The sequence below is a fragment of the Curcuma longa genome, chromosome 9 (genome assembly GCF_044706935.1).
Source record: "Curcuma longa cultivar G26 ecotype Majalengka, Jawa Barat chromosome 9, ITB_CL_G26_1.1, whole genome shotgun sequence".
NCBI classification, from domain to species: Eukaryota; Viridiplantae; Streptophyta; class Magnoliopsida; order Zingiberales; family Zingiberaceae; genus Curcuma; species Curcuma longa.
Genome location: NC_133869.1, coordinates 2397551 through 2410890, shown reverse-complemented (window position 1 = coordinate 2410890; position 13340 = coordinate 2397551). Strand labels below are relative to the sequence as shown.

Here is a 13340-nt window from a genome sequence, read left to right as displayed (position 1 = left end):
GCCTCCGGCAACGTCGTCGGCACCGAGCGGGGCCTCCGGCGGCGTCGCCGAGCCCGGGCGACGCCTCCGGAGGCGTTCCCCGGCCGGAACTCATGTGCCGGTGCCGGTGCCGGTGCCGGTGCCGGTGCCGTGACGGAACGAAATTTTTCGTGCGTATCGGACGATACGGGAGATTTCAATCCCTAGATAGACCTACAAAATTAACCTCTTTCTCTTGCTAATGTTTTGAACAAGGACACACTAATTAAAATGTAAATAGCATGAAATAAAATACGAGGCACAGAATTTACTTGGTTATAACCCTCGAGCTGTTAGTCCAAGAGTATGAAAGCTCTAATCAAAGTCTCCTAGTCGAAATTGATCTGGAGGTGAAGAAACCTCGTACAACGGTTGAGCGTAAACTTTAAACGAACTGAATGAAACAGATAATTCGAATGTGTATATTCTACATTGAGCTTCAATCTATTTATGGTCTTCACCTCGATCTGACCGTTGTGCTGACGTGGCACTTCAGGACACCTGAAAGCCATCCGAGCGCCTGAATTCATCAATCCCAATCCGTGGATTCGAGCGCCTGGAATGCTGAGGTGTCCAAATTGGATCCGAGTGCCTGGAATGGTCAACTTCATGTTGACCATTTTCCTCCTCCATTCTCCGTTCTGCCTTGGTCGTCTTACACAGTCTTCATCCCAGCCTCTCGTCTCTCGGATGCATTGAGCCCTTCCGGCTCACTCTCGTGCGTCCTTCTCGCTTCGTCGAAGTACTCTTCTGTAGCTCCTCGTACCTCGGATGCACTGAGCCCGTCGGCTTCTTTCCCATGTCATCCTTCTCGCTCGCTTGTGTCTTCTGCCAAGGTTCGCCATCTGGATATTACGTGTGATCTCCTAAGTTTTTGTACACTTAGACACACGTGTCAAATACAACAAGACCTAATTTCAGACTTATTTGACTACACATCAAAACTCCACTAGGGTACTAACAAAACCAACCAATGGAAAATAAGGGAGAGTGCAATTGTAAAATTCATAATGGGAGAAGCATCAGATTTTTCAATTTTCAGAACTCTGGTTGATTTCAGTGCAAATCAGCTACAATTAAACAAATGGACACAAAGATATTAATCCAATCAAGCAACGAGAACTGATCCCTAATCAGAAAGGTAAAAAGGCCCATGATCCAAGTATATTCCACTAGAGACTTCATAACAAATAACATAGTTCAAAAACATGTCTCAAGTATAATAGTTTACGATCAAGAGCTCATAGATAAAAAAAAAAAAAAGAAAAGGTGATCCATAAGTAGCTGCCCACACAAACACATTCAGAACAGCTTGTAATGAAAGATATGAAACTAAAACAGTTCTCAGCTAAATTTCCAGAGCATTTCTGTCAGATTAATACCCACTAAATTACATGAAGAAAACTATCAATTTAACACCATAAAAAAGTGCAGTGATGGTTATCTATAGAAAACAGTAGAGGCATATTACACAGAAGTAAAAAATGATAATCCCTTCAGAGGATGCAAACCTTTTCAGGAAAAGCAAAAATATGCCTCTTTATGGAAGGGGTGGACTTGTTTTTTTCAGATATTTCGGAAATCATAGTTGATGTAGCACCCTCAGTTGCAGTGTCATATAGCAGTTCCAGATTTTTATCTTTTCTTTTAAAGAGATCTTCATTAACATTAACTGAAACATCTCCACATACCATGTCCAGATCGCTGACTTTGACACCTTTCTCCCTATGTCAAACAGACAAATATGAGTCTTGTGTTTATCACACAATTGAGTGTTGGTTTTCATTATAGAATGTTAATATTCACAAATATTTTGAAGAATGAGTGTAGGATAGTTGATATCTTCAAAATGTCCCAGGCAAAACTGTTGCAAGATAGTTATATAACAATTTATTTTGCAACTGGCATATGTTAATGTAATGTTTTTTAAGTTACATGTTTGGCCTAGAAATCTAAAGTTCACAGCAAGCAGCTCTGCAACTTATGAAACATAAAAGAATAGGAATTGGACTGTAACAGTGTCTTTATTTATCATAGACTGCCAGTGTTAAAATCAAGTTAATATTGAGTAACCTATATATCTGATTAATTAGGTAACTGACAATGGCGAATAACTTGCTTAAAGTAGGGCATACCTGTCATGACCAAAATCACAAGCAACTGACAAGTCCTCACAAATAAAAGAGTTCTTCTCCATTACAGAAGAAAATGATTGTTCATCTTGCAAACATTCTTTTTGACTAGAAGTTAAAGTATTATCAACGCTGAGACATGGATCGGCTAAATGAACCATAAATGGTACAAGGTGCAATTTGACACGAAGAATCTGATTTGGTTCTTCTCTAGAAATGTCCAACTTAAGTTCTTTGACTTCAATGATTGCTTTTGGCACCTATACCATTAAAAAATCAGAACCACAAAACCATGTTAGTCCCTCTATACCAACAAAAATAGATCAAATTTTAAGACAAAAAAAAGAAACCTGTTCATAACAACAAAATATATAAATTATAGCAAAACTTTACCACTAGTTTCTAGTAAGTAACCTCGTGTAGGACAGAAAGTCAATGAAAAATCATCTTCATGAGTGAACAGCAATACAAATTCAATTGGTGAATGCGGTAGATTCAATTGAGGGATATGATTATGTAAGCGATCTGACCCTAAATAGTTGTGATTAACAAGGCTGGTTGATGCTGATGTCGATATTGTGCATGAAGAAGGATTTCCAGAATTGAAGCAATGTATTTAACTTCTAAGCTGAACTATCTTATGAAGAATCTGCTACTTACTCTAATAATAGTTAAATGAATACTCCAATACACCTAAATTTAGACAAAATTGGATCTTCCAACAAAGAGGGACAGCTACACTCATGTGCCACCTAAAGACTATATATTCATACAAGACTAAACTTAGATATTCTAAGTTTCTAAAGCCCGTATAAATATTTAATCTAAAGATCATGATGAAACTGGAACATAGATATTGATTAATCAATAGCTTGCAGTAGAAAATAAAAAACATCCTACAAATAGAAAACAAGACTAGCCAAGGGTCCATTTGTTTCTCATAAAATCTTTTTCTGGAAAATTTTTTCCTCATTTTCCACTGTTTGGAGCACCATAAATTCATAGCCACCTGAAAATTTTAAGTTGGTCAATGGACAAGAAGAGGGTTTTCTCTGTGTGTGTCACTTTAGCTCAAAATGAATGAAATCACTTTGCCGAAACCTACTTGGTCTCTCTCATTTCCTTTCTCCCTCTATTTTATTTCCCTCTTGCCATGCCACAAGCCATCAATGCCAGATAATTTCCACCGTTCACATCTTCTCCCATGAACACTCATCTACCAAATGCAACAACTCCCATGGAGCATTGGTGCAATGACAGCACCTCCTAGCTCCCATGGATGTCGGCGGTATCTCCAGCATCAGTTCCTCAACTCGTGGAGCACTGATGGTACCTATGTTGATGATCAGTCACAACTCCCATGGGGGATTGGTGACACCTAAAGAGTTGATGGCACCTCCCACAGAGGAATGGCAACACCCCAAAAAGGATTGATGGCATCTACAACATCATTTCCTTAACAATCAACATTAGGAGTTGCTCCAACAATGAGGGATAGTTGTTCTTGCTCAAGGCACCCATAGCATTGGTTGCCTAAGTGTATTTAAGGGCCAAAATAAGCACATTTGAGATGGGAGGCTCAGCAGTCACAATATGACCAAGATTGGCAGCAAGGAAGCATTCTAGGGTGGCAAAGAAAAGTTTGAGGCTGTGGCACTGCAAGGTTGGGACAACTTTATGGGTTTTAAGAGGCTAGAATGTTTTGTCATGCACCACCAAACAAGGGGAAAAATGGTTCCCAATAAAAGTTTTCTTTGTGAAAATTTTCCTAGGAAAACATGTTACCGATAGAAATTATTTTCTGCAAAACAAACAAACCCTACATCACTCGATAAAAACACAATATTATTGCAGCATCTGGTATTAAACACTTCATCTACCCCTTACTTATCCATGTTGAATACCGACAGTCAAGCAACAACACTCATATACCGGCAGTCTACCCCTTGGGACACTCAATATCCTTATTCACCTTATGTACAAAATTTTAAAAAAAAAAAATTGTGGCAAACATTTACATCCACACTTGTGTCAAAACACTCATATTCAAGTCAAAGTAACAGAGGTTAAGTATTAATCTTCATCCATAAATACCCCTCCAACCACAAATTTTGTGGAAAACTAAAGTTTGTGAATATGGAGAAATCGTGAAGTAAAAAAAAAAAACAGCTTACAGTTAGGATTTTAATATCTACTCTTTGACATACATATATATTGAAATCACATGGAAAAATATGATATTAATTTAAGATACAAGGAGAAAATGTTAAAAGGAGAGCAGACTAAATATTGACCTTTACTTTAGATAAGGAAAAAAGAAGATGTTAGAAGGGAGCAATGACTAATCTATCTATTGGGATTGCACTATCGAGAGTGATGATATTAGAATTCCAGCATCTACTTTCAAAGAGGAGATGTGCAGACTAAATTTTTGGTTATCTTATTTTACCCCAAGAAATATAGATGTCAGAAGGAAAAAAAATCTGATACTGACTTCAAGAAAATAAAGAAAGATGGAAGAGAAAACTGAAATAATCTCACCTTAAATCAAGCACACAATGTATCAAAAGTTAATGGAGGATGAAAATTGAGGGTGAAACAATGAATCAGCACTGTGTAAACTTGAGATGTAAATGGTGAATTATAATACTTCAGGTTTATTATCTATTCCTTTTAAACCATAGCCACCCCCATTTTCTAGAATCTGTAATTTTCTATTCTCAAATATTTCTTATCTTTTTCCATTGTTGTAACTTTTTTTTCCAATCTAACCTTTTCTAGTCTCTCCATCTTTATACTAAACCTACTTTGTTTCAAAATGTATAGATGTCCCTTGTTAGAATGGACCTGGTCTTGCTTTTTCCAGGTTGACACTTGAGTTTCGCAGTCATGAGCATAGAGAATCTGTAATTTTCTATTCTCAAATTTGGCTTATCTTTTTCCATTGTTGTAACTTTTTTTTTTCCAATCCAACCTTTTCTAGTCTTTCCATTTTTATACTAAACCTACTTTGTTTCAACATGTATAGATGTCCTTGTTAAAATGGGCCTGGTCTTGCTTTTCCAGGTTGACACTTGAGTTTCACAGTCATGAGCATAGAGGATCATGGCTGGCATTCAAAAACAAACCCCTCTCATGGGTTGGTTCTCGCAGATTTCCTACCTCATCTCTCCTTTTTCTGCTTTAACATATTGAAATCTTACAGCCAAAGAAGTGACTTTTGAGGGTGAAATCATCTTGGAAGTCAAAACTATGATAATGCTAATTGGAGGGAAATGAAATGAGTGTCTCAATGATAACCTTTAATCACCAGAAAGGGAAGGCAGTAGTGGAGCTTGGCCTGTTATGGGGAAGGTCATTTTAACGCTTGAAGCAAATGGACAAGGTGAAGAAGGTACCAATCAAGAGTTGGATCACAGCATCCCTTACATGTGGCCGCATATGCCAAATCTAAGGGGCAGAGGAATCTAATGACTGGAGCTAAGATGAAAAATCTCACACCAATGTTGGTTGTTGTGGGGCTGTATCACCTTTATGTCTTATTCCAACTAGCTAGTGAATGAAAGGTTTGTGACAAGTATGAAGCATCTACAACAAAGGGATTGTAGTGGAAGATACTGATAAAGAGTGGTACAGGAAATGCTGAGGATATCTATGAAGGTGTGGAGGGAATGAAGTGAGAGAAAGTCCAACAGTATAATCTAGTGAATTTGCTTCCTAGGAAATTTTCAATTTTTTTTCTAGGAAAAAGAGAGAATCTGGAAAATGAAAAAAAAAACAGTAAGAAAATCATTTTCCACCATTCTCTTTACTCCTCTCTCCATATATATACTCATATTTTTGAAAATTTACTATGAAACACATTTTGATGAACATTTCTCCTTTTTATGAAAAGGAAAATTAAAGCTAGAAAGATTTTCCAAAAAAATAAAAGAGCCTACATTCTCTGCTTTAGCACCTAGTTGAGAATGGTACAAAAACATATTGTTGACTTAAAATAAAGAATGAAAGAGAAAATGAGGGACAACAGGAAAAAAAGCAAGTTCGGTTGTTTACTTGGACAGAGAGAATAATAAAGGAAAAGAGCCTACTTATTATCAGCTTTTGTTGCCCAAAAATAGGGCACAAAGAATAGATAAATCTGCAAAAATGGAAGAGGAGTAAAGGGACACCAACCAATCACCAAAACGGGATTGGCATGTTTCCTGCATTACATCATTTCCATCAGCATAATGTGATTCTTTTCCCCCCTTCTTTCTTTTCCCTCTATTTTCAGACCCCTCTTTCTCCATCTCTCTAAGTAAATACAGCCTAAAAGGACAATAATGCTCTTTTCCAGGAGAATTTCACTCGAGTCCTAGAAGCAATGAAAACCTTATGGCTTCATTAATTCCTTTTAGCAGAAAGTTATTTAAAATAGTTTGTGACAATGTGTATAAACATCAATTCTACAGTACAACTAGACATTCATTTTCCAAAAAACACATACCTTCACAATGAAATCCGTCACTGAAACCGAAAGAAATCTAGCAATGCTACTTAGCAACATCCATTTCCCTCTTCCAGCAGATCGAGGTTTCTCCACCCTGCTAGCATTATTTACTTTTTTGCTTTGCGGGGAAGGTCTTATTACAACTTCGATATCAGATATCAACAATTGAAGTTTGGGATCCCTAGAGATAAAACCAAATCCCAGCTTGACAAGTGATTTGCGAAAACTGAGTTTAATTTCTCCAATAGATAATGATTCAATGGAACCCTGAGAAAAAATAACTGAGTTAATTATAGATTCCAAATAATGCACAAAAACTGACTGACAAACAGAAGTTCACAAATAACTGACAAAAAATGAATAAGCTAATAGCATAAAGAAAACTTGCATTAAACATAGAGCTGTAAGCACCAACTATCTAGAAATTCCATTGCGAATAGTATTAGACTAAGGCCTGTTTCAGCATTGCCATGGGCATCTTTCCCTAAAAAATAAGCTTAGCATAGACGGAACAATCTGTTTTTCTATTGTAACCCTTTTTAGGAATTTTGCATCATGCAAAATCCTTAAATCTTTTGATTTAATTTTCATGGCTTATCATATGTATCAACTCTCTTGTCCATAAAGTATGCACAAATTTTATAAAAAATAAAATATGCAGTGTCATTAGTTTGAGCATGACCTGATATTTAGTATTAATGCATATCTCCAGAAAGAATGTCTCCATAAACCATAAAAATTATAACAAAAATATCACTGATAATATAAGAAGAAGAAAAACTAATTATATTATGATGGCTACTAAAATAATCAATACAACTAACATAAAGAAACAAAAAAAATACAAAAACAAGTAGTTATTTTCACAGAAAAATATATTTCAATCAAATTATGATATTTTACTTGTACTTTCCTGTACATTTATATTTCATGAACTCAAGAAACTATGAAAATAAAGATCTAAAGATATCAGATTAGTGAAGAAACATTAGCAGATTCAAATTGGATTTCAGAATTAGAAGATAGCACTGCTCATTGAAATTGGGAGAATTGAAGAGTTATAGATCATCACATGTTGTTAGCAATATGAATCCAAATTAGTGGTGTCAGATTCAAGAATAAGACAGTAGAAGTTTGTCGCTCATGGCTCATGGCCCATCACGCATCACTTGTAGCTCATCGTTCCCCCTCACCAATGAGCAGTATGAACAGACAGATTAGTGTCAGCGGATTCAAAAGACATGAGAGAAAGAATTGGAGAAAAATTTCTCCTATCGTCAAGAGATATTAGATGTGAATTATGAATTATAAGAATTGTGATATTAGAAGGGGAGCCTTAGCACATCAGTAAAGTTATTGCCGTGTGACCTGGAAGTCACGGATTCGAATCACAACCTCTTACAATACAGAATAAGGCTGCATACAATAAATTATTCCCTGGAACCCGGCATTGGTGGAAGCTTTGTGCACCGAATTGCCCTTTTTTTAGAGTTGTGGTTGTTGATCAAACTAAAATCACCCAGTTAATTTTTCATACTTGAGGCTACGATGCATATATCTGTTTTTTTATTACTATTCTCATTTTTATTTGAAATCAAGAATCATTAGGTTATTTAAATCCATGAAAAATAAATTAATAATGACTCAGATATATTATTTGATCAAGACTCAAGAGATTTGATATATCTGGTAGAATACATACTGATTGTTTTCATTGCCTATGGTCCTTAAAAATATGTTGGGGGCTGTGATATATCTATGAGTTTGTATCAGTATGATCTTGGGCCAAGACTAGACCAAGAACATTCCTATGTTGAGACTTTAAGATCATCAATAATATGGTTTAAACTTTGGGGTCGGCAAATTCAAAAATTACAACAGTTATATGTTAGATTAAAATATTGCAACCTAGTGTAAGACCTAACTTTTCTGATGCTTAGATTCAGATAGAATTAGTTGTATCTAAAAACTATAAATACACAATTTCTTATCCTTCTCAACTTAGTATTGCAGTGTGCTCCACTTTTAGGATCAGGTTTTCCTTCTTCAATGACCAAAGGGGAAGGCCGCAAAGTGAGTATGATGACGTGGCCATCCTCCGTTGCTGACAAAGTCATAGTTCTTTAGTATGATGACATGGCCTTCCTCAGTTGCTGATAAAGTCAGTTCTTTTTTCCTCCTCATCTCCCTTTCCTCTATAAACCTTAATTTTCTTTCCTCTTCAACCTTTCACTCTTGTCCACCATCATAATCCTTATTTTTTCTATTTTTTCCCCATTTTTCCCTTTAGAAGTAGCACTCCCCTCTATTGTAGAGCCATGAGTACATCACAAACTAACCTTACAACGACAAAGCACCCAGAATTCTGGGAAGCAACATTCCTTCCTACACCACAATATCTCTGTAGGTTGTAAATAGAGAAGCTAGCTTCCACATTGGATTATCTTCCTCCTTGCTGAACTTCAATATAGCTTTCTTCAATGCATGGAGGGTCCTCTTTCTATACATGATGTGAAATGGCTCTCCTCTCTCAGCCCATTTACCTATCTCCTCTCCTCTTTTACTGACAAGCACCATTTAGGACCTCCATGCTTTCTCTTCAGTCATGCCTCCATCTCCCTGCAGAACACTGTTCCTATCCTCGACCTCTGAAATCCCAAGCCCTATCCTCTTACCCGAGCTCAAATTGTCCAGTTTGGTTTTTGTTATATTTCCTCTTCCTTATAAGGTTTGTAGGATTCTCGAACCCCCTCAATTCCTCAAGTTCTCACCCTTTACTCTCTCATCCTTGCTACAAACCTTTGCTCAAGCTTCTCCTTCATGCCTAGGGTTTCAAAAATGTTTGATATTCTCTATCTTCCCTAAAATCTTATAATCTTGACTCCATCCATGATTGGAAACAGGAGAGACAAAATGCACATGAATGGAAACAGAAGTAACCAAATCCTATTAGGCCTGGTTCAAACAGGCCTAACTAAAAGTATATTTCTTTCTTCAAAAAAAGAGCATGTATGGATTAAAAGAAATAAAAGTTTACAAGAAAAAGAAAGTAATTCCAAAAAAAAAGGCAATTTGATTTTTTTTAAAAAAAAAGAGGGAGAAGGCCATTCCTAAAAAAAACAGCAGTTGATTTTTAAAAAAAAGACACAAAGAAAGAAAGGAAATGCCAATGATGAGACAAGAGAGAAGCATTCAGAAAATGATGAGACGCTGAAGCATTTATTTCTAACAATCTTCAACTTCAGTTTCCCTTTCTTTTCCTCTTTTTCGTCTAAAGAACTGCTAGCTTGTCTCTCATCCTCTTTGTTTGTGTGCAAAATTTAAGATAAGATTAGTTATAATTTGTAGTTTCCAATAGTTACACAAGTTGAATTGATTAGAATCAAAAGTATAAGCACAAAGGATGCCTAAAGAAAAATTATTGTCAACATAATTAAAAGGTGAATTAACTTGAATATTACTAGTGAAATAACTTGGAACAGAGAGATAAGTTTCATGTGGGCAACCCCAATAATTAGTACTAACGTGGCTTCATAATGGTGACAATTCAAAGAAGATAAGGGAAAAATTAAGTTATTGGCATAACTTAACAACAAGTTTTGATATTGAGAGAAGAATACCTTTTGGAATTTCATGGTAATATCCCTTAGACAATTGCACCCAGCAACCCGCAAGCCAACAGATGCCTTCAAAATCCGGCTCAAAAACCAAGCCAGCAATCTGGAAGCAAATCTGAAAGAACATAGGTGCAGTGGTTCAATTAGCATATAAAAAAATTAGGAAAAATACAATGACAATCATGCAAGTAGTGGCATAATAAATAAGTAGAATTTTCTAGCTATTAAGTGCTAAAGTCACATAAATGAAAACTAAAAATTAAAAAAATCATCATTGTTATAGCAAAATATAAAATAAATTCAATAAAATGAGTGTGTTTAATGCCCAAACAAGATATGTCACATGTATGGTGGTCAAGTGTCGGCTGCCAAATGCTAGAATAGTCTAGTTGTAAAGGAGCAGATATCATGATGTTTATATAGCAAAACAACATTAGTGTTTGCTCTCAATGTGTAGCTATCTTAATGTAGATATTGGAGATAACTGTTACAGCTTTTGCAATCAAGAAGGTAGGTATTGCCACCTGGTTTAGCCTACATATGCAGCCCTGCCTGCATTAATTTATGTGCTGATAATTTAGTCCCAGTCAGATAAAACTTAGTCCTAGTCAGACAAAACCTTTGCAAAATTAAACAAGCCCTCCATTGCAGTAGAATAACATTCAAAATCCTTCTTCACAATTGTTATTTCATATACAAAATAAACAAACACATCTTTATCTTATGTTTTGGGATTAAAAATATCTCTAGGTAAATAAACAAACTTTTAAAAAAAATCTCAAGTTAGAATACCTAAAGACTTGCAATGAAGAATGCATAAGAAAGTAAAGAAAATGAAGAAAAGAAAAAAGACGAAACTCTATCTTTGAGAACCAAATGATATTCCTTCGGAAGATTCTTGTTCAGCACCAATATCTCTCCTTGACGGGACAAGTACATACTCTCTAAGGAAGGGAGGAGGTCTATCCATCCCCATAATGATAACTTTTGAGATGGGTACATCCCAACTCTGGTCCATGTTGGATTATAGGCATGAAGCACTCTATCTTACCCATGCCTCCTTAGACCATCATGACTTCGAAATATTGATCTAGCTGTTGGATTTTCATCACTCCTAAATGACTAGCTTGTTGGTAGAGGAGGCCCCTCAATATAAGCATGTGGACTATGGTATCTCCCCATGCGACTAAGGGCATGAGTCCTTTCCTTCAACACCTACCACGAACTGAGCATCCCAACAATCAATATATATTGATACTCAACAGCATAGCTGTTTTCAAAATAATATTTGAAGTCTAATTTGAGCAAAAATATGGATGAAGTAAGATTTCGACTGTATAATAAAAAAAATGCTTCCAAGAAATAGTTTGTGCATTTTCTAGTGTTTGATAAGCAAGAAAGCTTTGGTCAATAGATTTTTTTTTCCCATAGCTTAAACTTGGAAAACATGACTTTCCTACTTCCCTTTTGAAGAGAAGAAAGAAAGAGGCTGAATGAGAGAAGGTGACAATAGTTGGCTCTAAGGTGGGGAAGGCTGGATCATCAAATGACAGTTCAACAAGAAGCATTAACATGAACAAAGGAGAAGTGAGGATTGGAATGTAGGAAGAGTAAATAGGTTAGAATTAGGTTTCCTTAAGTGTTTTTTTGAAACCTTCAAAGAGTACAGAGAACAAAATTGAAATTCTTAGCGTCTAGTTAGTGCTATTTAACATAAAACTTTAGCCCATTTGATCTTTTTTTTTACTCTGTTCAATTTGTTTGACTACATTATGGTAATTATATCATCAATATAGTATTCTAAATATATTTGGTTAAACTACAATTTAATATTAACGTTATGATATAAAAAAATAAATTAATTTATATCACATAACAAAATTAAGTCACTAATAGAGCTACTATTATTCGGTAACACATCATTGCTTTGGATGTTTTATCATAATTTTTCAGCTTATCTCATTAAAATTTTAATTCAATTGACCATCTAGCTGATATGGTCCTATTTTACTAGTAGCAAGCCAAATGAAAAAGGCTTCAAGAAGTAAAGCACATCCAAATTCACACTTCGACACATGGTGATAGATTGACGGGGGAAAACAATTCCACGTGCTTAACGATCAAGAAAGACAGTAACTTTAAAATAACAGAGAAAAATCCCTCGAGTATCCAAGAAATTTCTCAGTAACTTACACAAAAATGACCCATCCAACCGAAGAAACGACCAGAAGAGCACTGAAGAACTTCACTGGTGACGATGCCATCGCACGAAGGGAACCCCAGGACCAAAGAAAGAATTCTTAAGCTAGAGTTCTTGATACCTAGGCTTCATTGAGCCTAACAGACAAAGAATTCCTCGCCGTAGGCTCCCGACCCGACTCCAGGGACCACAGATCCCATTTTTTGGAGACGCGCCGGGATGCAACAGGGGCGAACAGGACCGCCCAGTAAGTAAACGACGCGGAACGGATCAGTGCTCGAGACCGAATTCCATGGACGTAAAGCTTCGGAATCGGCTACTATCGGGCCGATCTGGTGGAAGGAAGAGAGGAGCAAGGCGGAGAAGCGTCGGGGAAACCAGAGCAAAAGGAAGACGAAAAGGACGACTAAAATGACGGATTTGGGGAAAAGGCAGTATGTGTATGACTACAGTCCTCTGTTCCAGCAAGCCTATTTTTGGGCCGAATCCTGTGATTCTTTCCGGGCCTGTTTAGTCGGCCCATTAAAAATATTGCCGGATATACTGTCCTAAATAGATTACAATAATCTACAATAAAAATCAAAATCAAAGCATTACTCTTACTGAAAAAAATACAAAATAAATAAAAACATGATAAGTCTATTTTAGTTGATTACTGAAGTTTAAATAATTGAAGTGTAAAAATTAAATTTTTCATAATTTTGGAGTGTGGTTCTGTTTGTTCATTAAGTAATATAATTTTTAATTTATAATTCTATTGAAATTCATAATAAAAATATTAGAATTTAGGATTTATGTTAATTAAGTAATACAAAAATAAATCATAAAAAAATATTATATTAATTTTAACATACTGTTTTTTATTTTACAATTATTTTAGA

General features: G+C 35.8%; 1 protein-coding gene across 1 annotated transcript in view; it reads right to left on the bottom strand.

Annotated features, from left to right (window-relative positions):
• LOC141835079 (protein SABRE) overlaps positions 1-12825 on the bottom strand; it is a 64551-nt gene extending 51726 nt beyond the window's left edge. The window contains exons 1-5 of the mRNA XM_074722505.1: positions 12453-12825; positions 10263-10374; positions 6640-6909; positions 2154-2410; positions 1530-1743 (exon numbers count right to left, since the gene is read on the bottom strand). Coding sequence (XP_074578606.1) covers positions 1530-1743; positions 2154-2410; positions 6640-6909; positions 10263-10374; positions 12453-12523 — 924 coding nt within the window. The 5' untranslated portion in view covers positions 12524-12825. The remainder of the gene's footprint in view (positions 1-1529; positions 1744-2153; positions 2411-6639; positions 6910-10262; positions 10375-12452) is intronic.
• Between the last annotated feature and the right edge of the window lie 515 nt (positions 12826-13340).